Source organism: Larimichthys crocea, chromosome XI, assembly GCF_000972845.2.
Source record: "Larimichthys crocea isolate SSNF chromosome XI, L_crocea_2.0, whole genome shotgun sequence".
Classification (NCBI taxonomy): domain Eukaryota; kingdom Metazoa; phylum Chordata; class Actinopteri; family Sciaenidae; genus Larimichthys; species Larimichthys crocea.
Genome location: NC_040021.1, coordinates 6,246,840 through 6,273,521, shown reverse-complemented (window position 1 = coordinate 6,273,521; position 26,682 = coordinate 6,246,840). Strand labels below are relative to the sequence as shown.

The following is a 26,682-nucleotide window of genomic DNA, read 5'->3' as shown; positions in this document are numbered from 1 at the left end:
CGATGTCAGCTTTATGTGACGGCTGAGGGGGCGGATGGCTTTATGTTGGGGCCACATGTGCGTCTGTTATCTGTAACACTGACTGACGATCTGGGCGTTTAAAAACCTGGATTTGGCGGACGTGAAATCGAAATCTTAAACTCAAAAGACGGCTGTTGATATTCTGAGCACCGCATCTTCAAATAAGAAACCAGGGAACCATCACCCAGAGACTAGAAAGATCCAATCAGGTGGATCCAATTTTGGCTGACGTGCTGCTTCAATAATCACAATCACTTATGAAACATTAGCACATACATATCAGGTCTTAATCAAGCTAATTAAAGCATTCATACTTCTTTGTTCACATACACTTAGGATGCATGAGTGTATCTCATTTTTAAAAGCAGTGTCTTCCGATCTTTGTGTCGTGTGAGCTTCTGAACACAGGTTGCACGTGTCTTTGAATATTCCACTATTTAAGAACAGCACCGCTTAGGTAAAGGCAGAAGCAACAAACCATGTGTAATGTAATGATTGTGAACATGAATACTGGTGTGTATGTCGGCAGATGAGTACTATATAATATACAGTTTTCTCCAAAAGAGTCCGACACGTTTTTCTTTTTATTTATGGAATATTCCCAGCCAGCACATTTCTTTAAATCTAATTTAAGAAATACTGGAGTCAGGTTATAATCTAACTATTGGATGAGATGTCACATTTTACTACACGGCTTTGTTGAATACTTGATTCTGATTGGTCAATCGTGGCATTCTACGGTCTGTTAAAAACTACGGATGCAGCTCTGACCGTAGACTCTGGAGGACCCAATAAAATTTAATTAATAATTTTAATATAAAATAAATACTGATTTATCTTGTAAGTCACCGTGTTATAAGTGTGATAATGTACAGCGAGCGGGTCATTACTGCAAAATAAACCATACATCTGTTTTTATTTTGCAATAGTGCCTGACGCTGTACGCGGACGGTACAAAACACGGACGTAGTCTCCGTGACGTCACCCGCAGGTGTCTGAAGAGCTGCTGTGAAGCTCAGAGTGTTGTCGGCTCTAGTTATCGTCATTGTCATAATGTTATGGCTGATCGGTGTATATATAGAATGATTGATATACTGATATTATTGACATATTGGTATCTGCATGTTGGCAGATGAAAACAGAAACTCCAGTTGAGTAAATTACAGCTACAAATATTTTATAGGCTGCTTTTCCTTTTTTTTTTAAGCTAAAGTTGAAAATATATTTGTTTTTGTTTTTACAGTTTTTCTTTTTTTATGGTCATTTAATTTCAAAGTGGATATACTGTTGTCAGGTTTGTGTTATTCTCAAATATCACTTTGTCAGTGCGAGCCTAAAGCACTCCAGCTCTTCCTGGGCTCTAATGGAAACACGGAATGATGCATTAAAGAGTCACTTTCTCATTTAGGCCATCATTTGTGATTCATCATGGAGCGCAGGAAAACCTGTATAATCATGTCATTCGAATGTTATTATGTCCACTCCAGCGTTAATGGAACAGCTCCGGGTTTTAGTGTGATTTTCCCTCGGTAAGGTGCCTCGGTTCATTCCTCTTTGCTGCGTTGTTGATGTCGTTGGCGAATCTGAGAAGTCACCCTTTAACGGTGGCTACAGTGAAATACCTCTCACTCTTATGTTCACTCTTTTTCCGGCTCCTGCTCCTCTCTGTTTAATGTCTTCCCAGACCCTAATCCTCTTCTTCTTCCTCCACCACCTCCTCCTCCCGCTCTGTCTCCATCAGTCTGTCTCCAACACACAGAACTGCTGACACCGGTGAACTGCCTCCTACACCTTCAGAAGCCCAATGCCATCCTGATCTGTGTCCATGGAAATACCATCTCAGGTAGTTCGGAGGCGCTGACACAACCATGGCAACAGCTGCCAGTGAAGATGAGAGAAACTTCTGTCAAACGTCCAGAAGACAGAAAGAGAATTTTGGAGGAGGAGGAGGAGGAGGGTGTGCGTGAAGAAGAAAGAAGAAGGCAATGAAGAAAAATGAAAGAGCAAAGCAGACTCTTCATTCCTGCTCGTCCAAACACATCTCTGAGACTTAAATCCCCTCTCTGCACTTGGCTGACACCGTGTTAAGTGCATAGTTAGACCTGTAGCTTTGTGAAAAACAGGTGGTTTCCGACACGCATTTGAATCAAACTGTACTCTGCTAAATAAACGCTGGTACGTGGGCTTAGTTCACACGAAAAAGAAGCCGTTATCTGTAGCTGGCACTCGGTCGATTAGTAGAAAATCAGCTAGTGTTCTGATAATAACGAGTGTCAGTGTAAAGATTTAATTTGAGAACCGCTCGATGTAGATCCATCGATTAACAATCTTTCAGTGACATTGGAGTAAGGCTGGGTATCGATTCAAATTCCAAGAATCGATTCTGATTCTCAAGACTGAAAATCGATTATCATAATCCGATCCGATCTCGATTCGGGTTAGTGTTATTAAAACCATTTTTTTGGGCGCATATCTTTGCAAATGTAACCCGCAATCGCCTCAGTTATTTTAAGAGAACGTACAGAAGTGGCTGGTAGTTGTAGAGTTTTCCTTGAGTGTTCTTTTGTCTGTAGTGTTATTATATTTCCGGTGAATTTCCATTTCCGGAGTGTAGTTTAAACACGGTGCACCGCTGTTTCAATTCAATGACGCGACTAGTGGGGTTAAAGTTAACAGGGTGAAGATTTATTAACATTTTAATTTAATTAAATCGATTTTTTTTAACACAGGCCTACATTGGAGATTGCAACCAACTGAAAACCCCTCACCTCAACCTTCTCAGTGTCTGTGAAATACACAGAAAAAGCATAAAAATGCCCCATCTGGAGCCGTAGACGGTACAAAGAATGGTTCAAGGTAACAAAAACATAATGATTCTTATTTTCATGTGATTACGCACCAATGAAAACATCATTTTGAACATTATATTACGTTTCTGTCACATCCCGCTAACAGCCAACGCCCTAAATGTCACACACTTAAACCTTTAAATGACTAAACGAGCACCGAACCTGTTGATGCATCTCCTGTCCGTCGATAATCACATTATAAACCGCCGCACGCAACCTTTAGTCGTGTGTTTATCGTTCATCAAGTTCACGTGGGCGCTTGTTCCATGTGGGAATTTTGTTACATATTACTGTGATAAATATTACTATAACACGGCCTTCCAGTAAAGCTCCTGACCTCAGTGTAGACAACTGATTAAAGATCAATTCATAGCTGAAATTATTGTCCGAGTGCGTCAGTTGGGCCGGTAAACCTTCAGTGAGTTCTTCCACAGTGAATAAACACTACATTACTCATGCTGTGTGCTAAGTGGCTCGGCTGGCATTGTGTAACTCCTGTATAATGTGGTATCCTGTCTCTTGACATCTTGCTGGCTGAACCCCGTATGAACAAATGTGGCTTTCTGCTTGCAACCCCCGGCTTCGCTGAGCTATCTATGGCTCACTAATGCCGCGTCCCGCTCTCATCTTTTATATTTGGGATGTGTTGTGGCCTCGCCGCTGCCTTTCTGTTCCACTCTGGTCTACTCAGCTCCTCTGTGCTTTCAACCCCGCCGCTGTTCATCTTCACCCCTCTCCCCTCGTTCTGTGAGACTGTCGAGCACTGGCACCGAGTCAGGAACAACCTGGAGCCGTTTCAGTTTTCTCTACACGACATGCATAGGAACTGATAAGACAGGGCAACTGTTACCCTTCTTCTACTACAACAACCAACATTTATACTTCTTATGTCTTCAGTATGAGTCCTGAAACATCATTTCAGTTGACTTCAAGCTTCTTTAAAGTAGAAATCTGCTGCCTTTGTCGGTTTTATAGCAGTTTAAACTCTCAGATTTGGACTCGGTTTGTTGGACCAAAAAAGCAAAGACACATTTAATGACAACTAATCCAGATTCATTGATACTGACAATCTTTTGTTTGGTTGCTGTCCTCTGCTGTAGCTTGCAGGCACTTAAAGCGAGCCATGCTGTCACTTTTTAAGAACTAAAAACATTACTCAAAGCTTTGTTCAAACCCCAAAAACTTTTTTTTTTTTAAATTCTAGTCAAGTTTCCAAAGATAGGAAATATGTCAGGCTGAATTTTGATTTGTGCAAGAAGAACATTAGAAAACCTTTAATAATTAACTCACTCCTGACCCAGTATTTCAAATTAAAACGAGTTGGAACAAGCAGACAGGCAATAAAAATGTGATACTGCCAGTTAAGATCTTTGTCCCCGTCTTTAAAAGCTGATAAAGAGCTGCAACGATTGGACAGTGCATTAATTATAGGATTAGGCAATCAAAAGAAACTATTTTGATATTTAATGAATCATTCAAGTCTATTTCGAGTATAAACGCTTTCATATTTGTTTTGTTTGGATCTGATGGGCTCAGCTTCAGGACGTGACAGCCATTTTTCACTGTTTTCTGATGTTTTATAGAACAAATCGATTAATCAAGAAAGTAATCGGATTCAGGGATAAAGAAAATAGTGGTTAGTTACAGTCATAATGAGATTTTTTTATTATTTGTTTTTGAGCCTTTTAATTATGTTTTTACGTTTTAAATTGATCGGCACGTAAAAATGAAAAATCTCTCTCTGCAGTGATTTACATTAAAAATTCTCATTCATGCAGAAAATATTAGCCAAGCTTACCGCCTCTAATTTGATCAATTACTCTAGTAGCCTCCATCTCTTGTTCCTTTTTAATAACAAAGTTATGAAAGCTTCGAGACAACTCACGCGTGGACTTTGCTGCTCAACGTCTTCAATACGATGCTAATTTTATACGTTTTAATGTGCATATATATTAATAAACAGATCAGCCAGAACATTATGACTGCCTTCTTAATATTATGTAGGTCCTCCTATGCAGCCTCTTACACAACAAACTGCATTGCACTGTGTGTTCTGACACCTTTCTGTCAGAACCAGCGTTCAGTTTTTCAGCAATCGGAGCTACAGTAGCGCCTCTTTTGATCGGACCACAAAGGCCAGTCTTTGCTCCCCCGCACGCATCATGACTCTGTAGCCTATTCACTGCTCTTCCTTCCTTTGACCACCTCTGATAGGTGCTGACCACTGCAGGCTGGGAGCACGTCAAAAGAGCTGCGGTTTTGGAGACGCTCTGACCGAGTCGTCTAGCCTTTACAATTTGTCAAAGTTGCTCAAATAATTTTTTTCCTGCTTCTAACATCAACTTTGAGGACAGAATGTTCACTTGCTGCCTGCTATATTCCACCCAGTGAGAGGATAATCAAGTTTTTCACGTCGCCTGTGGTCATAATGTTATGGCCGTTTGTATTATCCTGTCCTGAGTTGAGTGTCCTTGCAGAAACTCTCCCGTCCTGTTTGCCAGAGCATGACGCTGTTGCCCTGCTGGCTGAAGTGCACACACACACCACAAACATCACAGATGCACACCCATATTGACTGGGGCCACACCTTAAGTATACAGCCTGCTGCACGGAGCCAGTCCACTCGCTCTATAAGGCTGCAGCCTGGACTTAATCTTTATTAGAGCGATGACTGCTTGAATAGAAACAGGAGGGACATTTAAGGAGCAACAGCACCGCTGCTCAGTCTCCACTAACACCTGCTGTGAAATGTTGACATTTTATGTGACTGGAAGAGGAATACACACATTCCCCAACGCCGCCTTCCTCCTCCATTTGCCACTAGAGTAATGGTGTGTGATCAGTGAATGATTGCTTCTCCTCTTCTAAACCGACTGTCGTGGTAGATCCTCACTCGATAAGGGAGAGGAGATGGAGCAAGGCCACTCATAGAAAACTGAAGAGCGATCGAGTGTTATTACTACCATAACAAAAGCCCATCTGATAGCTCCTTGGTCGCAGTAAGAGGGGGGGACTGGATGGAAAGTGCTAGAAAAAGACTGAGGGGGAAAAAGATGGAAGCAAGAAAGAGCGTCGAGAGAAACTTGTTGTTGCGATCGTCTTTCTGAGAGCTGCAGTACCCCCGAACAACCCCACCCGCACCCTGTCACGCCTTTTTAACCAAACCAATTAGCCTAACACGACACAGCGCTGAAACCCACTATGCGTCGATAAATCACTGTCTGCGCTAATTGCAATTAAAATCCTGAGCAAACCAGGCGAGACAATAAAGAGGGCCGAAGCTATTTACTCTTAACTTTTAATGGTGATTGTGTGGAGGCTGTGTTTGTGTCAAAGTCATATCAGAAGAGCTCCAATACACTCGAGGCCTCTTTCTCATTAGCCATGTGTTTTTATTGGCGTGCAGCTTGTTTGGAGGCTGCGAGCTCAGGCTCAGGCCTACCTGGGATCTAATCAATCATATTCAAACAGGTGATACAGTTTATTTTCCAATTAGGCTTTTTGATGGATGTTGCTAGGTAACAATAGGTGTTTTCTCACGTTTTGTGTGAATTTTAGGACAGCTGAGATGGATAGTGTCAAAAGAACTGTGCTAGTGGAGCATATGTCCTAATTAATGTCGGCGTGACCGTGCGCTGTTGTAGCACATTCATACAACACGGATTTCAAAGTTTGGATCCTGTGTAAAATGGAAATAAAAACAGAATGCAATGATTTGCAGTGCCAACAACTGCAGTTCCTCAAACGTCCACTCAGGGTTGGTTACAGAACGAGTCAATCTCCATAAGCCCCCATGTTAAAAAGTCCAAAATAAACAAGTTTACAGCCTGGTACAAAAAACTGGGAGGTGCTAGAGGCAAGATTTTGCCAACATGGCGACAACCAGAGCCACAGATTTTCAAAACATCTCTTCAGAAACCTGTGGGTGACATCACAGATACACTGTCCATTCTTTATACTGCCAGTTGCTCAGTGTGATACATTTTATTATTTTTTTGTAAATACAAGCTCATTTTGAATTTGATGCCTGCTCCATGTTCCAAAAAAGGTAAAAAATAGGATAAGAGGACAGGGCAGAGAATAATTTGAAACTAAGAGGAATTCAAAAATACTGTAATAGATGTAGAAAGTAAAAAATTAACAACGTGCTATTTAAAAAAATGTTACAGACATAAAGCACAAAAGCAAAAATCTACAAATAGAATAAATGTCTAAATCATTATTTTCAGTTTTCCCCACTCAGGCTGGCACTTCAGTTGCATTGCTAAGTGAAGCGAAGGGGTTGTATTTTGGCTACATAACTGTCTACTGACTGAGTCTCATATTAGCTCTGGTTTTTGTTATAAAAAGTAGTGATGTGTAAATTTGGCTGCTCCAGCTTCAAAATCACTTGTCACATCCTGATTACACTCATTTTTATTACGCAACTCCTAAAAGCATCTGCCTGCAGAAGTGAGTGATTTACTGTAGATGTGTCCTGGTCATGAAAAGGGAGTGAACACTTCAGTAAATCTTTCTTTTATGTGTGTGTCGAGTTTGTTTTTCACTTTTTAACAGTTCAATTTGGATGTTAAACTATAAAAAGAGTCTACAATCATGCTAGCGGCTCTAAGAGGGTGCACTGAAAACACATTGGTGTTTTGAGCGAACTGCTAACAATGATACAATCATGACAACTCTGATCTGCCACGGTGTTATCATGACTAACAAAAACTTCATCTACATCTGCACTATAATAACTAATAAACACACTTTCACTCTCAGCTGTTGGGCATAAAACAAACCCGACATGACAACAGTGACGAGTAAATTAAGTGATGATTGGACACAGCACAAACTGACCTGTGTGACACATGACATAATAGACACAGCGACTGACCAAAGACTCCCCGGTGTACTGCAGTCACAGGAGGTCATGGAGCACAACACATCAATAGAAACATCAATTTCAGAGGAAAGCAGCCTATTATCATTTCCTTTAGAGGAGAAAAATACAGTTATGTAACCATAGATGTTCTCTTTATACTGTCTGACATCGTCCAGGCCTGTAGGTAGGTTACACAGGAGGTGAATCAGGGTTTGAGAGGGTTTGCTTAAGCCTTACATGTAGCCTTGGTCACTGTGGATGAAATAAGCATCAATCCAAGAGTGACCGGGACATCTGAGTCCCTCATTATATAGATATAAGGAGCCTCAGCTATCAGGTTAGCCGATTAGACGAGTAAGCGGTTAATACTGATCAACGCCGAGCGAAAAATGGATCAATATTATGAAACACGCAGGCTATACTGGTGCATTTAACTGACGTGAAAACACATCCATCAGGAACATGCCAGACATTTTATTAAACTTGCAATGTATGAGAGGAAAATCAGACATTATAGACAGAAAGCTAAGAACGATCTATCCACACAACTGTTAAATTGATGCATTTTATTTGTTAAATTGATGGAAAAATTGGTGATTTGTCCTCACAGACAAAGCATTACCAGTGTTTTTTTCTCTTTACAACAAAGTCCACAGGAAGATAAGAACAATGCACCCACTGGCAGCTAAATAAAGACCTGTGGTTGGCCCTTAAATATGCACCAAACAGCCAGAGAAAGCATGAATGTTTCAATCCTTTGAAGACTTGAGCGGATGAAATGCGACAGATGCCGCAGCACTAAAGTCCAGACAAGAATCAGCTACACCGGTTGATCTATTCTTTCCAGAAATCCTGAGTTCCTCTGTTCTTGTAGTGAATTCATCAGGGGACACTCTGACTGAACATGACGCTGCAGTCTGGAGGATACAAAAACACACACACACACACCGCCGCCTGCACTATGTAAAGACACACTTACAATCAAATGCACTATGTCTTTTCACTGGCTTCTTTGTAGTGAATGAACGCACTTTGATGATGAGCTATAGCCTTTATTAAGGTTGGTACAATTATTTTAACAATCAATTCACACACAGGTTAATAAATAAAAACATGACCGCAAGTCTGACAAGCCTTCAGACTCATGGTTCTGTTAGTCCGACTGGACTCTCTGGATCATTCATTGTTTACATTGCGCCCACGTAACCACTGACAGTATAATTAGTGGACAGAGCATCCAGGTCTGTGCAGTGAAGCCAATGCACAAGTGTCTTAAACCTGCATTCTTTTAATGGTCAGCAGGGGGCGACCCCATTGGCTGCAAAAAGCAGTCTGATTGCATTGAGTCTCATGGAGAAACGGCCCAACTTTGAGAGACTCTTTATGGTCTCAATCGCTACTTTAAAGTCATCTTCTGCCATACAGCATGATGTTTATTTAGTAAATTATGGTCACATAAAGAGTAAAATCGATAATAAAGCAGGGTAGGCTCTTTCTGAATGACAATCTCAATGAGTCAGTCCAGGGCAACTCTGATTAAACTGTAAAACTAGGCATTGCTCTTTACATAGAAGCTAATATGTACTCCAATATCACAATAATCTAATATCAGCCAATAAAATCTGCAGTGCACAAGACAGGACAGGAATGACAAAGGTGTCTTGAACTGGAGGAAAACCTCTGAAAATCAACAACTTGAAGAAAATCAATTGCAGAGAAGTTGTATCATGTTGAGACAACAGGTCCACAGGGAGGAAACAGTTAACAAAAAACAGCCTAACAAGATCACACATGTGCTATGCCTGCATGGTACTGACACATCTCACTAATTGTGTAGCAGATCCCTTTTGAAGACAAGAAGACATCAATTGATAATTTGCTAATAAAAATGCAACACTGACGCAAGGAATCATTTCATTTTGATTAATTGGAACATCGGATGCGTCATTGTATTCATGAGCTATTGACAAGTTTATCTGCACCCCCACAAGGACACTGGGCAGCTACAGAATGATCAAAAGGTCTGGATCGATGAATAAATACTCGAGAAAATGGCAGTTTTCCGAGGTGCCCATCTCTTTCTCAGGATTTTTTATTCTCCATGACTTCCTTGCTCGTGCTTTTTTTCTTCGGACTGCAGACTGTAGTAAATGACAAACTGAACAAAAACACGGGGAGATCGATAGATTTAAGTGGACACCGTTTCCCATTAGAGGACCCTTTTCCTCAAGACACAAATGCCTCACAGTCAACCCCGCTTGGGTTTCAGCTTTTAATGAGTCTCGTTCATCTTGGTTCCACCAGTTGCAGACTGAGGTCACATTCATATTCAAAGACAGGCTTCGGGCCAGTTCAAGAGTGCCTATCAAAAGCTATTGATCCCTTATAGCATTAGATCTACATTGGAGGTCTGAAGTAGTAAAAACTCATTCAAATGCTACTTAAGTAAAGACCAATAGGGTTTGCTAATGACAGAGAACTGTGTTTGTTTAAATAAAGACCATTTGACTGGTGATAAACGTTGTGTTTGGTTCGTTGCAGCTAATGAGCAGGCTGAGTTAATATTAAATAATGTTCAGACAGGACGATGACAACCAAAGGCTTCTGGAAGCTATGCTTTATATGCATTTGTTGTTAGCAGCGCTACTGTTATTTACCACAAGACAAGCAACACAGTGTGGGAGGTGTGAAGCAAACAAAGCAATTATCTTTAATTGAGGTAGAGAATCACGCCATTATATGACTAATTTGATTTTATTTTCTGAACCACAGTCTTTTTAAATAATTGGCTCAGCTTTTGAGAATTAAAGGTTATTTGACAATGTTGCTCAGCCACAATTATGTACCATCCCTGGGTAAAAATCAATGCTCACCCTGTATATCAATATTTAGACAGCATCACTAACACCTAAGCAGATATATGTTGTAGTCTGTGTAACCTCAGTGCAGGAATGTGTAAAGTATTCACGGGTAGTGTGCGAAATTTAAACATGCAAGAAAATGATCAAGACGTCCAAAAGATGTTCCTAAAAAGGTGTGTGTTACCGTAAGACAGAGTCAGTAGACTGTATTACATTTGCTGAATTTACAAGAGGGGACAAATAATTATGTTGTAGACAGTGCTTTATAAAAATCCCTTCCCCTAACTCAACAACATCTGTGAGAGTCTGCGGATGATCTCGAATTACCGGTTTTGCTCTGGAGGAGAGAGATCTGATCTAAATGAGGATAATAAGATAAGATCGACTTTAATGATCCCACACCGGGGAAATTTACTTGTCACGGCAGCTCGTATACACAAGTTGGCTATGAAATTACTCATTAATAAGAAACGTAAAGAAAAAGTCATGAAGCCATGCTGGTGTTGAAGAGTCTGACAGCTGTTGGAATGAAGGACCTGTGGTTAGAGCTCCTTCTTACATGGTGGGTGTAGCAGTCTGTTGCTGAAGGATCTTGTTTAAGGCCTCCGCAGTGTCATGCAGGAGGTGAGGAGTAAGTTGCTGTTGATGACAACGCTTTAAAAAATACCAGGTGTAAACGCATTAATCACGGGCTGTCAACTGTTAGTCTTTTCTTAGGCAGCTGAGCAACACGATACCTCGATGTTAAAAGTCAATATGAAAACAATAAAAAGCTGTTTTCCGCTCTTTTGACCTTTCTTTCTCTCTCTCACTAAACTATTGTTCTTCATGCGTTTATACATGTAGCTCATCACCGATGGCTATTGTACTGTTTGACCCATCAATCACTTAAGCGTCCTAATACCGTGACTTACAATAACAGTGATAGTTTCCAGCATAGTACTGTTGTGACAAGGTTCAACGGCGTAGGTGGATGTGCTCAATCTATGGAAATTAAGCAATCACCATATATATGTGTGGCTCATTATATGAAGTCCCCTGAGGGATGCATTAGACATGCCTCATATCCTTTGTATTGCATTCTCCTGATAATCAATAGCTAGCCTGGGGCTTAGTGGTCCACGGTAACACACATGACATATTCACATGAAAGAGAAATCGTTTCAAAGACATACAGAGCGCCCCGGTCTACTCAACGAGTTCAATCACGCAGAGTGAGGATGAAACGGCTGTGATCCTTTCAGGATGCTCGGGCAAGATGGGATTTCTGAAGCAACCAGAGAAATTGTGGCGCTTCAATGAGTCCTCCTGCAGGCTGATGGGATGGGAAGACGATGAGTGATGGCCCCCAAATCCTTTATTATAATAACTCAATAATGCAGTGACAATTTTCAAAGCCAATACCTTTGTTGTGGTAAAAAAAAGAAAAAAAAGATTGATTTTATGAATGCACGACGTTTCACAATACAGAAAATGATATAACTAATTTTGTACCGTAGTGTTCGATGTGATGAAAATAAAATTATTTCACTTTTCAAAAAAATTTAATGAATTAATATCATAATACAGTGAATCAGTGTGGTGCAAACCAAGCAGCTACCTCTGTGACTGTGAGGTGAAGTCAACGTAAAGGTGCCAAAAACTGCAGTTCCTCAAACGTCCACCTGAGGCTGGTTGCAGAAGTCGGTCTCCAAGTCCCCATGTTCAAATGTCCAACTTCACAGCAGAAATAAACATGTTTACAGCCTGGTACAAAAAACAGTTTTGGTCTCTAGCTAATTTCCCCGTTCATGACAACTGTACTGAGGGTGAATTTATATAGAACTCGCCTGTTCAAATTATATTATGGCTTAAAGTTATGCAGAATTAAAGGCGTGGCCCTTTGACTGACAGGCGGGTGAAGTTACAGATGGCTTGTTTGACCAACCACCTTACGCTGTCCATTTTTCATACGGTCAATGGTACAAACACAAACCAGCATTCACAACCAATTCACTGGAAGTGATGCCCTGTTCACTAAAATCAATCAATAAATCCTGTAGCATCACACCTTGCCAGCTAAATAAACACACGCTCGTACGCATAAATCTACAACAACACTGCCGTCTTTGCTGCAGCCCTCCCACCACTGTACAACAACAACATGAGAAATGTACGAAGAAGAACGAAGTATAAAATAACATATACCGGTAATTTCTTTATCTTTGATTTGGAGCTCCTCCATTCTGCTGACAGCAGCCTACAAACATAAACTCAAACTTGGCGATGGAGAAACCTTGTGGAAATAGAGCTCTGATGACAACTTGTGGCGAGGTTTATAGACGACTTTGACACTGAATGTAAGCTGAAATGTCATCAGTAGCACCGACATCATCATCATCGTCGCCGCTCACCTGTATGAGGCCTCATGTGGTTGCACGTGCGGTGGTGAACGTGCTACAACACGTGACAATGTGTTCATTGTCTCGTTGCGTCAACAGCAGTCATCAAACTGTTCTCCACTGGAGTGGACGCTGCCGACCGATATGATGAGCTGCTCGTGAATCCGACAACAAGCAGGAAACAGACGAGCTTTGTAATATCTGTCAAATCATATCCTGAACGTTCACATGGTAAACAGTTAAATTGCTATTATCTCTGACTACCTCCTTGTCAATAATAGGCCAATCTCTGGCTATTGATCTTTTTCATGTTTCGCCTCATCCTTATAACGATACTCCACAACTCATTAGTAAGGCCACATGGCTCGAGGGAAAAGACAGATGGTATTTTGGTTGTGGTTACAGAGCTCTGCGAGTTACTGCAGTTGACATTATGATTCTCTAACAGATCTCATTTCAGTCATATCGATATGTTTGATGAATTAATTCCTCTATACAGACCGACGATGTGACTGTTGGTAGGAGAAACAGCTGGTACAGACTGCTTCATCAAATCTATTAATCATTTTCTTGTTTTAAGTTTACAATTTAATATATTTTTATTTGATGGTCTTTTAAAATAAATACGCTAAACTAACACTTGCTGATCCGTGTAAGCGTTTGGCCCTGAGGGCTGCGAGGTGCCGGGTTATGCGTCAGAGGTTTGGTTGTCAAGTTCATTGCTGTGACCTTTTAATTATTTGGGGTATCTATTATCCAATGTTTGATTTATGTACTGTCAAATTCTATTAAATCTAAAAAGCAAGATCACCTTCTTAATTCTTATTTTATAGCCACTACTGATGCTATTAAATACTACAGCTCTTTTGCTAGAGTCCAGCGTCTTGATTTCTTCTTTCTGACTCTCTCAAATTTTCTTCTAAATTTCCCTGTGTGTGCACATAGTCCTGCAGTCTCATGCCCTTTTAAAAAGGGAACTGGCGGGACATTTACCTCTGTTAACACCTGGCACGCCCTTTAAAAGTTAGTTGTGACATTGATTTTAGAAGATATTGCCCAGCGCTAAGCGGCTGATATTATATTGTAGATATATCAGTATCAGTGTTTATATCGGCTGATAAGTAACCAAGAAACTGCAGCAGAGATGCCAGACTAGGTTTGAGGTCATTCAGAAGCAGTTTTATGATTATGTTTGCTTACCAAAGAGCGCTGACACGTGGATGTTTTCAACTGTGAAATGAGCTCAGTATGTCTCTATCTCAAGAAAATCTGAGGGATTTTCAGTAAATACCTTTCCTGTGTAAATTTTATTGAAATTTCAGACACTGAGCGATGTAAGAAAGCACGCGCCTGAAAAGCACCAACTACGAGGTCAACAGAGGCAGCTGAGATTTCCTGGAAAGCAGTTTTAAAAGCTCTACAAATCACCACTGACTGCTTCCACGGTCACTCACCCCTGCTTTAAAAGAGGGCGCGCGGTCAAACACATCGGGGATTAAGCAGGTCACCGCCGTGTGGGGACGTGTGAGGCCGTTTGAGGAGCCGGCAGCTGCGTGAACGCATTTCCTCCTTGATGAAGACGTACAGCTGGAAGCGCTCGCAGATGCAAAAGGCAAACGGTCGGCCCTGTCTGATGTGCTGCTGACACCCACATCGACTCCACCTCCTCCGGCTCCTCCTCTACACCCCCCCTCCCCTTCCTCTCTCTTGCTTCATCCTACTCCTCCACCTCCTCACCTCTTCCTCCCTCCTCTTGCATGTTGCTCAGTGCTCTCATACAGGATGAGGCTTCCGGCCATGTGGGAATTTTCTCCTAATAGTGGCTCACGGTTGAATCTGCGTGTTGGCGAGGACGTCGCATCCGTGCAGGTTTATCAGAAGCTTGGTAGGAGACAAGAACGTCAGTCAATCTGTGCCAGCCTTGAGGATTGAAGAAGCTTTTCTTGTCGGTGGAGCAGCTCAAACTTTGCACAAAGAGTGAGAAACTGCGACTTTTATCGATTCCTCGAAAGATGTCGAGCCGACGGGATGATCTTCAGTGAAAACGAAAAAAAAAAACCTTGATCCTCTGATCCTCCTTGATCATCACTGCTGAGGATGAGTAACCGTTTCCAGTAATTCACTCTTCTGTGAAAAAAAAAGGTCTGAACACGACCAACAAGGCAACCAAAGCTGCTCTGTCACATGGACATTGACGCTGAACAGCTGTTGCATTCACCACCTCAGAAAGAGACCGGACCGTTTAGGAGCTATACAGTAAAAAAAAAAAAAAACTTGTTTGCATCAAAGCTCCTCGTACTTAGCAACTGATGAGGATGAGAGACGGTGTGATGACCTACCTGTATTTGACAAGTGTGTTTTTCACCTCGTTGGAGAGAGGAGCGCAGAGGGAAAAAAGTCAGCGAGAGGGAGCAGGGGAGGGGAAGAGCGAGGCAGCGAGGGAAGGTGTGAAGCAAACGCTGTGAGAGGGAAACAGAGAGAGACGTAGAGAGACACAGAGAGAAGAAACTGACAGAACTCGCTGAAGACGGAGTAAAGGAAAACAAACAGGAAAAAAAAAAAAAATCAGAGACACAAAGAGCTGCCGATTTAACGCTGGAGGATTGTGTTTTGTCAGAGCCATACAGGGGTGAGTATGGATTCTGTTTGATGTGCCTATTATGGCAGGAAATTAAACAGTTCACAGAAGCGGCTGTCAGCTACTTACCGCTCAGTGAAAACCATATTATAAATTCTAACACTGTACATTTTTTATTACTGAACAGCAAACCGCAGCCAGAGTTACTATATTCAATGAATTATGGGACAAGTGCTGGCGTTCATCAGTTGTCAGCAGTGCTTTTATAGTTCATGCTCAAAGCTCTACAGAATATTTTGAGCATTGCGGATTTAAAATAGTAGCTTTTGACACTCAGAAAAGGTCGTTAAATTCACCCTGAAGCTTAAAATATACTTCAGTAAGTTTGGTTATGCACCCTGAAGCTTAAAATATACTTCAGTAAGTTTGGTTATGGGTGTGTAATGGTGCTGTGTGTGTGTGTGTGTGTTAATTTTTTACTCAGGAAAAAGTGGGCGGTACAAGGAGTGAGATGATTTGATTTAAGGCATCATTAAAAGCGTTCTTTTGAAGCGTAAACACCGTGAAGCTTTGTCCAAACAACTTTTTTTTTAAACTGAACCGGAGCTGAATTAATTCGTTCATCTACAGAATTTTAATAAGCGGTAATTAATTACTGAGGTAAGAATTCACTTGTTCCAGCTGGTTAAATGTTCAAATTTGCTGCTGATGCAACTGACGATGGAACAATTGGTCCATAAAACCTTAGAAAACTGTGCATTTTTCTCAGATTCTCACGTTTGTTTGGCATTTTTGGTTCTGGTTTTGGTTCCATAATAGTCGAATCGATTCAAATAGCTGCAGCTCTGTAGGTAACTGGATATTTTTGGATTTCAAGGAATTTAAAGGTCTGGGAAACTATGAGGAACATCTTCACTTATTTCTGAAAGATTAACGCCGAGAAAATAAATGGCAGAGTGATCATTAATAAAGATAACTGTTAGTTGCCTGTCTGATTTTGAATTTTTCAAGCACAAATTTGCTGCTTTTCTTTATTTTATGACTGCAGATTAGGTCTTTTTGGGGGGTTTGGATCATGAAGACGTGACCTGTGGCTCTGGAAAAGAAGTTACACTGCAGTTTGACAAAAAAAAAAAAAAAAAAAATAAAAAAAAAAAAAAAAAAGCCTTTAAACATACTGACATAAGTACAGGCACAGGTATTTAAAGATGGAAGTGGGTAGACTGATCTGTGGGATGATCTCAGTGAAGTGTCCATGATCCACCTGCTGCTTTTATTTGGCCTCGCACCACCTCCAGCCTCTGCTGGCTTTAAATCATGATCAGCGATTGCATGGGCAACGAAGCACGCACCTGTAATGCTTTGTTTCCTATTTTTGCAGAGCAGACAGTACATGACCGGCCTCATTCCTCTGCTTTGACGCCACAGTCTCCTCCAGTCTACACAGCTAATCAAGTATCCATAACGACACCGGAACATATAAATTAATGGCATGATTGGGACTATTCATCTCGGTTAGGAAAACGTCCTTGTGTTTGTCAATCTAGTTAGCCGAATCACTGAAGCTCTAATGCGATTTCCTTTTGTCTCATTATGATTGAGCCTTGATAGGTGCCCATTAGTGGCTTTGGTAAACTACGGCTGCGGGGGAGGAGGATTGATCCCTGTGTTAATGTGTACAGATAGATGGTCATGTTAGGATGTAAATAACTGCCCAGCAATTCCCCCAAGTCATAGGAACATGGGGACACACACACACACACACATACATATACACACACACACACACACACACACACACACACACATACATATACACACACACACACACACACACACGGAACAAGAGGATTGTACCATGTGTGCATTACCCATAGCAACAGCACAATCAACCCCCAACAATGCAAGGACTGAGAGGAGACCTGACGAAATAAAAATCACCTTCAGGCTACAAAAACAGTCGACAGCAATTGATACTTGAAGGCTTCGTGGCGACTTGATGTGTCCCCGCCTGCTTCGTGACCAAAGGAGACGAAAAAAATCTTGTTGCACAAAAAAAAAAAACAGTTTCTAAGAGTGCCGCTGCTGAAATATTTCAACCTATCAAAAGCGCCAAGGTTTCATCCTTGAAAAGTAACCTCAGCCTGGAAATAGCCACAGCCACAGAAAAAAAAAAAGGTGTGCTGCATCCTCGCCTTCCCGACACCCTGAATTCATAGAATTTAGCAGAACGTGTAATCAGGATCAATCAAAACACATGAATGCTAAAAGCACTTGAGGCTGTTTGGACAAGCAGTGCGGCTATAATAAGAGCCATGCAGGAGGGCCACGAAACAACAGAAATCAACATGACCTTCAATTCAAATCAAACAGTCTGTTTACATAATTTCCCTGTCAGGCTCCATTTTTCCTAATCACAGCCAGCGGGTACAGTAGAGCTTTCAATAGAGCGATTGCAGATAAAAAGTCGGCCACTGTATGTCCGAACGACTCAATTACACATCTTTAAATAGACTGTGCAATGAAAATTCGCCCGACTCATTCCCGCAAGTTGTTTCTAGAGCTTGTGCTTTAGTTTAGGCCTGTTTGTGCATTTATATGTGAATTACACGCAGAGATGAATCTTTAAATCTTTGTGGGGACTCACTGCAGCAGCAGCAGCAGCAGCAGCAGCACATGCATTTACGTTAAACAGGAGGAAGAGTCTGATTGAAAACTAAACAAAGCGAGGTTATATAAATGAAGATTATATAAACAACAGTGACAGGTTCTGCTTTCGAACACGTTAGCTCGAACGAGTGGGATGTATGGACCGCAGGTCTAGTTTATTATATATTAGAGTGCCTGTGGTGAAGAAGTACACAGACCTTTTACTTTATTATTTTTATATATATATAAATAAAATACAGTATTTTTAAGTAAATATTAGCATATATTATACTTATATATTATTGATGCATTCATGTGTTCATTACTTTAAATGTTTCAGCTGTTAAAAGTGGAGCTAATTTTATTTACTAGCATTGCATACGTGCATTTTTCCTCCCGGGGATCAATTAAGTTGTCTTATTCTATAATAATTCATCATCACCGATCCAAATCTGTAAGTAAATTAAGTTGGCAAATAAATATAGGGGAGTAAAAGCATTTGTCTCGGAGTAACATTGAATACTTGAGGAAATGTACTTTCCGTCTCCGTGTAGTGCAAAGAAGAAGCAGCAGGATGCACGAGGACAAAGTTACTGAAGTTCATAAATAGAAAATGTTGAACATGTTTCATCCCATTTATCTATATTTCCTATATATTGTTTCAAAAAAAAAAATCTCACTTCTCAAATTAGCTGCAACTTTTCTGGGGCTTTCAAATCTGCCAAGTTGTTACAGAACTGTACGGCAGATCATCTGAACATGTTCAATGTTGTTCAGGCTGTACTATAACGCATTGGTCCTGATTATATCAGAAGCGTTGAATATAAAGTCATAATTTTAGATAAATAACAGCTTTGTTTAAAGTTATTCCAGGCGTAATGCTGAGCCAGAAAAATCACTGCCTCTCTCCATCTGTTGCGCTTGGCACTGGAGCTGTGAAGCCACGGTAGCTCTTGCCAGTCAAAAGGGAACTTGAAGATGTTCTCTCTGTCACAGTAGACTGATAATATTCACTCCGGTTCTCCGCTTTCTTTTCTCATTCGAAAGCAGAGTTATATCACAGAGGTGGCTGCGACTCAGAGGTCTTGAAAAAGGGTAGATGACAGGTCAGCTAATCATTGTCAACTTTTTATTATCCAATAATGGCAGCAACCTGTCAATCAAAGCATCCACGCTGTTAATTCTGCATAACTTTAAGCCTTAATACAATCTGAACAGATGAGTTCTATATTAATTCACCCTCAGTACAGTTGTCATGAACGGGGAAATTAGCTATAGAGACCAAAACTGTTTTTTGTACCAGGCTGTAAACATGTTTATTTCTGCTGTGAAGCTGGACATTTAAACATGGGGACTTATAGAAACCGACTTCTGTAACCAGCCTCAGGTGGACATTTGAGGAACTGCGGTTTTTAGCACTCCACAGACACGGAGGTTGCCGCTTGGTTCATAACGGACAAAGTAAAACTGTAGCAGCAGTGAGTGTATTAAACCGAGGAAGACTGCTTAGTATTGATTCTGAATGTTACATTTCATTTGAAACCGACGGGTCTCTTGGGCTGCGACTGATGATTATTATCATTATTGATTAGTTTGAACCACAAAATAAAATCCCTTGTTTCGTGTGACTGACTGAAACCAAAAGATATTCAGCCTGGCTTCAACAACGATGATCGAAATGGTTGCAGAAACGTCTCCTGTCAATGTTTTTGTGAATTGTTTCAGCTCTTTCAAAAACTTCAACCGGTCTCACTTTAACGAAACAATGCTTTCTGCCCTTTAATGTCAGAAACAAAACAATCTCAACCCACTCAGATATATATTTATACAGTCTTGTTTTAGGTTTCTCGTATGTGCCTCGGCTCTGATAACAGCTGACGGCAACATTACCAGAGAAAAGTGCGTTCTCATAACAGGCAGCATCCTCGTAGTTAGATAATGACCTTGTGGCATCGGAACAGCACTGTACCTATTTGATTAGAAAGCTGTGAAATCAGCTCATAATCTCACGTCTAACGCCTCCGACACTCTGTAGGTAAAACTCTGCTCTCAAGCTCTCTGCCCTGGGATTTTGAATCTCGTAAGAATTGCTGCTCCAGGCCATTTCCAGCCTGATATACGTAACATTTGACCTGAATACTTGAACACCTTGGATACAAAAAAGTGATGGTGATGTAAGCTGCACAATAAGAAGTATTCTATAATAACTTTAGCCGAGAGGAAAAGGTTTCGGCAGCGGATTCCTGATTTCCCGGCTACCTTAATTGGCCAGAAAAACGACTCTTGAAAGCATCGCCTCCCACGTACAATTAAGTATCCTCTAGAGAGCGGCAGCCTCTTGCTGTACGACATGACTAATCTGACAATGTGGGCAAAACACAGAGAGAGTCAAACAACTCACAGGAAAACCTTTGGCATTTACACTACAAGAGAAGAGAGACGTGCCGCTGCAACGCTCGCCATCCCTCTAACGGCGAGAGAAAAGCTTCTGAAAACAGTTTGCTGCGTAAAGACTCATCCAGAGTTGGAAATGGCCTCGAAACTTCCTCCAAAAAACAGATGCAAGACAGAGTCAAATCTGAAATCTGACGACAATTTGGATAAACAGCATGATGAAGACAACAAATTAGGAGTTTTGGTCTAAATATTAAATGTTCATATCATCAGCAATGTTTAAATAATAGCTTCAAATGTGAGTTTTCATTAATCAAACCTATTATTTTAAGACATAAGTTGCTGATAGGTGATATTTAAGTTGTATTCTCAACATCTTGTAAATCCATTCATTTTATAATGCCTGTGTTTGTATTATATTTCCATAACCCCCAAGCCTGAGAAGCACCTAAGGCTGCGTTCATTGTTGTTTTTTTGCCACTAGGGGGGGCAGCACAACAAGATGTAAACACTAAAGCTCGACATATATCAGAGTTTTAAGAGGAGAAAGACTCACACATTACAGATAAGGTGGCCGGAGCTAGAATAAAAATGTCCCGCATGCAAAAGGTACTCAGAAGGCTGCTCTCTTAAACAAATAACTATATTTAAGTGTATTATATATACACAAAAAAAGAGACATTATCATCTATCACCAGAGCTGGAGCTGTGACGATGAATGTAAATCTGGAAACTTTCCAACTGAGTCAAACATCTGGCTGTTTAGGTGCTAAAAGCTCCACTATGTTCTCCAGTTAGTCACTAACTTTGGCTGTCGTTTGGTGTTGGGCGTGAAGCTTTCAGTGGGTTGTTGGAGATTTTTCATCGCTCCCTGCTGCGGCTGAAAATAACACTGATGAGAGCTGTGAGAAGAAAAAAAAATAAAAAAGCCTTTCCAGTTCATTTATATGTCAGTGTAGTAAAAAAGGAAACTGGATCACGTCAGTAGAAGTCCAAAATCACGTTTGTTAATTAATACAAGGTCAATCAATGTGTTGGTGTGATCCTGCTTTGAATAGTTCGTTACTATTACTCTATTTTCTGACATTTTATGACTAGACGATAAAAACTGATTAATGGTGAAAATAATCGCATGCGGTCGTAATTAGTTTAGTTTTTTAGAAAAAGGAAATGCACACCAATTATAATCAGCTACACCCAGTCTGCCAGCACGCTTCTTCCACATGACGGAGATGGGACGGGGGGTGAGTGAGGTGAAAGGTACAGGTGCATGTTGTTGTTCTGATAACAACAGAGCTACTGTAGTCTGTCCTGCTCATCAACACAGTCAGCTCAGCCGAAGCTGAATACACAAACACGACACACATACTTTTGTATTCAGTGTGATTTGTGCTCTTTATGCGTTCATAAATCGATAGATTAAAAAAAAAAGTTCTTTACAACTCTAAAACCTGCCAGAGAATAATATTTTGATGTTTCCTTCAGTAAGTAAAGAAATCCTGTGACAGTTGTACATCCATGAAATAAATATAATTTTCCATATAGTCCACAAATATAGGCTAAAGTGTCCTTAAGAGCATGATTATTAAGACAAGATACAATGGACTTTGATGTGCCCACGTGGCGGAAATTCACTTGTCACAGCAGCTTGTATACAAAAGGTGAATAAGAAATTACTCATAAATAATAAAACTATAGAAAAAGTCATCACGTCATGCTGGTGTTGAAGAGTCTGACCTGTGGTAGAGCTCCTCCTTACATGGTGGGAGTAGCAGTCTGTTGCTGAAGGAGCTGAGAAATCTAATATCTAATCTAATAATGACATTTTTGATCAATATTTGACATTATGGCCATCACTGACTCTACTCTAACCATTTCTTCCTCTGTGTTGAAATCCTGCACACACACAGTATGACAATGAAAACCCCTGGTCAATACATTAAACCTATAATGACCTGGTCAAATTATGTTTTTTTCCTCGAAAATCTAGTAAGAAGTTACTCTTAACAATTGCTAGAGAAGCCAGCACTTGGGAGCTGCTGAAACGAGAGTTAGCCCGCTTCTCCGTCCATCATCTTTAAAAATAAAAATTGTGGAAAAGCACTAAACAGATCTGGGAGGTGACCCCCTTGCTCCATTTAACTCAACTTGAGCTAAATATGACAGCCCCACATCCGCAGTCGTTATCCAAGAGTTGGTCCTAAATATGAAGAGAGCTCTCTCTGCTCTAATAAGACAGCACTGAGCTTTTCCAAACTCCTCTGGGGAAAAGAAACAACAGAAACAGGAGGTGTTGAGAGCCTGGGGGGACCAAACACTGACCACTGAGGCTGAAATGAGCAAAAAACAAAGACAAACAAGGATCTTCTTCTGACAGCAGTGTCTATACAGAGTAATTAAAGATTATGACAAGAGAAGTTTTTTTTCCCGAACTAATTAGGAGACAAAATCAGAAAAGTACAATTAGACTCAGTGGAGGATTTGACATGCTGTGAACTTCCATGTCATTATCCCAGAGAGGCTAATAAACAAACAAAAAGTCGAGAATCATCTCCTTGCACTGCTCCTTTAATCCAGCGATCATTATTGGTAAAAAAAATTAGCCAAGTGGAACGCGTGCTTTAGTTTGATTTCTGCAATCTGAAACAAGGTTTCAGAGCAAACTGGCTTCATGTCTTTACTGTGCTACTATCCCAGAAACTGACTGAAGACGTCCAAGAATTCAATCCTTGATGGATTTTGTTGCTACCAAGATGTTTGAAAGAAATCCCTTTATGTACCAAAACTATGAACATTATGTGAATATTTAGTTTTTTGGAAGGCTCAGGTGCCTGACTTATGCACTTCAGGTGTAGTTGGCCAAACAAACACAGCCTCTTCAAGCTTTTCGTGTCCGGATCTTACCTGCTGACTCCAGCAGGACGTGGTAGTCTGCTCCTCTATGAGTGGGCGTGTCATCATCGGGCTCCTTCTTCTCAGACTCCTTATAACGGTCCCAGTTTGACTCCAGTTTCCTCCTGGAGAACACCTCCGTCCTGTCATCTTCTTCCTGGAAGTTGTCCCCTTCATTTTGATCCTAAAAAGGGAACATGGTGGATGGATACACAACGTGTGATTCCAGTGATGCCAGGAGCGCTTTTCGTATGACACATACTAGGCTCTAGGATTTGAAGGCCTCTTAAGTCTTTAGACGGGTTTTAAATGGACAAATTGGAACGAAGAGTGAAAAGCCTGCCATCGTAGTGAGAGACGAGACCTGATGACTCATTCAAATAGATATAACGGTTCACACCTTCAGACACTCGAAGGAATTCGTGGCTCGATCACACACATGAAAAGTGACAAACGTAATTGTGTGAAGAGATGAAATAAGGAGCCTAAGGCTACATTGAGAGAGAGTCCGGCACTGCGGCGAACACTCAGGTTTTTCCATTCCATTTGAATGGGGGTTGTGTGTTTTGGCTGCGGAGGCCCGGGGCCGCAGGGGTGCGACCTGCGACGGAGAAGTTGAGCCAGATCCAAGTTTTGGAAAAACACAGCCCGATGTCACGCTGCGGCCGCCAAGCAGACACTTAGATGAGGTCAAACCTCCACAGTCAGCCTGAAATGTCTCTGATACTCTGATGCTGTTGTGTTCCAGCTTTGTTTATTTCATGAACCAGGTCTGACTCGGAATTAACGCTGTGAAATAGTGAAACGTTTCCTTTGATACGTGTTCGATGGTTTGAGAGAGCGGGGTTAGCACAAATAAGACCCCAGCAGACCCTCGGACAACCCTGCAGTGATTCGCCATAGCGCCTGCTCCTGTCTGAATCAAAACCTGTCCATGAATCTGCTTTACTCTAATTAAATGGAGCTTTAGCTGTGTATTTTGTAGTTGTATTCAACAAGTTCTTCTTTGAAACAAGATGCTGGGGTGTAAAATTAATTCAGCAACTACTCTGATAATCAAATAATAAGTAATAAAAGCAGAATTTCCTGATCCACCTACTTAAATACGATATGAAATAAGATTTTCTGGCTTTTCTTGTATTGTATTGTATACTATTTTGGCTTGTGCTGTTAGAAGATGTCACCTTAAAATCTGGAAAACTGAGACAGTCACATGCATGTCTTAGAAATGTTTGCAGGTGCTTACTTATAATAACCAAATTCTCATTTTATTCTACATGGCTGTGACCAAAACAGTCCTGTGTAGACATTTTTAATATTTTTTTTCATCCTTTCCTCTTATGCCAGGTTGCATTCATGTCACCTTAAAAGTTGTAAAGGTTTCATGTGATGAGGTGAAGAAAGGGGGCAGTTTAATAACTCATCCAAAGTGGACAGACTTTAACGTAACCTGTCCAGAAACAAACAGATCAGCGTCTAATCATCCGGCTGGACGTCATTCAACACTTCCACTGACGGCGCTCCACATGAGCATGACTCAAACAGTGTTTTGTAAAGTGTTCATTAACACATAACTCTTATTCATGATCGGTAGCTAAGCCTATAAACAAAAGGAGTGGACGTGAACGATCTGAGTCATGCATCTCCCTCCTGTGTTGTCACATAGCTGCACACTATGCTTTAATAATGTTGTCATGGAAACGTGTGACGTGGTGCTATGTCAGAAACTCACAAACACACAATATAACCATGAGAAAGACCCAACACTGTGGTAACTATGAATTTTTTAAGATTGCAATCAAGGAGCCACTATGGGTGAATAGAGATTTTTATGATTGCAATCACAGAGTTGTATTGTTTACCATCTAATCCTGTAGTTACTGAGGTGAATTAAAAACTATCATAGCAGGATCATACACATGAAGTCTATACATGCAGACAGGATCTCACTGTGTTGCATTAGGCATGTACAATAGAGAAGTGTGTGTTTATATAATTATATATATTCATCAGTCATGTTTATACTCAAAGCCTCAGCACAGTGTTTTGGTGCTACATTAAAATAAGTGCGTTGTCACGGTGACGCAGTTGTAAACTTTGTGTTTTGTTTTGAAACTCCCGCGCGCTCTCACCCTGTGATTCAGCTCCCACGCGTGGCCGCCGCCGCCGCCGCGTCCCCGGCCCCGGTAGTGGTCTCTTTTCCCCCGGCCTCGGTGGTGGCCTCCTCTCCCTCTGCCCCGGTGTTCACCGCCAAAACTTTCAGAGCTGTCGCTTCCACCCCGGCCGCCTCCACCTCTCCTCCAGCCGCCTCCTCTGCCTCTGCTCGCTCTGCCCTCCATGACTGTCAGTGTGCCCGGACAGTTTAGCATGTGACACCGACAGACAGACCGAGGAAAGGAATGGGTGTCGCATCGAATGGTGTCCTTAGACAAAATGGCGCTTGATGGTTCCGAGTCTGTTACGCTCATCTGTGGGCGGAAGTGAATACAAATACAGTAATTAAAAAAATAAAAATAAATAAAAAAAGAGGGGTAGAGTCAAGTATGTTTACAGAGCAGAATCTATCACACACACACACACACACACCCAGGAGCCAGAGTGTTTAGCATGTACTCAGTGAGAGAGGCCTTTGTTGTTTTCCTCCCAGTAAGCAGATTGAGCTGCACGGCAGCAGCAGGGGTGTGTAAGATGTACACAGACAGCGGGGTGTGTGAGTGGAGAGGCACCTCCACTGATCTCCCGTGTCGTGTGATGATGTGTGTGTGATGTGTGTCTCAATCCACGGCTGATCCCCCTGAGTCAGCCCTGTCAGTGATATGAGCCTCTACCTCTCTCCCTCTCTTTCTCTTCATCCGGAATGCTAATAACAGCCAGCCACTAACGCTGCAGCCATGAATTATTCATGCAGCAGAGGGTCACACGGCATAATGAGGAGTTTACTCTCATTCTGGATGCGATTGTGACGCTGCTAATCTGCATTTAGCACAGAGAAAGGGAGAAAAGGAGGGAGAGGGGAGGGGGAGGAGGGAGGGAGGGAGGGAGGAGGAGGCTGCCACATGCCTGTCAATACTCCCATCAAAGCCAATTCTCCAGAGACGCTAAGGGGGACAAGGGAGCATCACTATGACAACACCCGGACCCCCAAAATCAGGACTTCAAAGTTAAGGAGGCGTCCCATTGAGGGAGTGGG

At 41.4% G+C, this 26,682-nt stretch overlaps 2 protein-coding genes across 2 annotated transcripts in view; one reads left to right on the top strand and one right to left on the bottom strand.

The window, feature by feature from the left end:
* The window catches only part of aven (apoptosis, caspase activation inhibitor), a 29,440-nt gene extending 3,512 nt beyond the window's left edge, over positions 1-25,928 (bottom strand). Inside the window, exons 1-2 of the mRNA XM_027284254.1 lie at positions 25,625-25,928; positions 23,505-23,676 (exon numbers count right to left, since the gene is read on the bottom strand). Of these exons, the coding sequence (XP_027140055.1) occupies positions 23,505-23,676; positions 25,625-25,861 (409 nt within the window). The 5' untranslated portion in view covers positions 25,862-25,928. The remainder of the gene's footprint in view (positions 1-23,504; positions 23,677-25,624) is intronic.
* Positions 14,703-26,682, top strand: part of chrm5b (cholinergic receptor, muscarinic 5b) — a 21,551-nt gene continuing 9,571 nt past the window's right edge. Inside the window, exon 1 of the mRNA XM_019261630.2 lies at positions 14,703-15,608. The gene's annotated coding sequence lies outside the window, so the exon portion shown is untranslated. The remainder of the gene's footprint in view (positions 15,609-26,682) is intronic.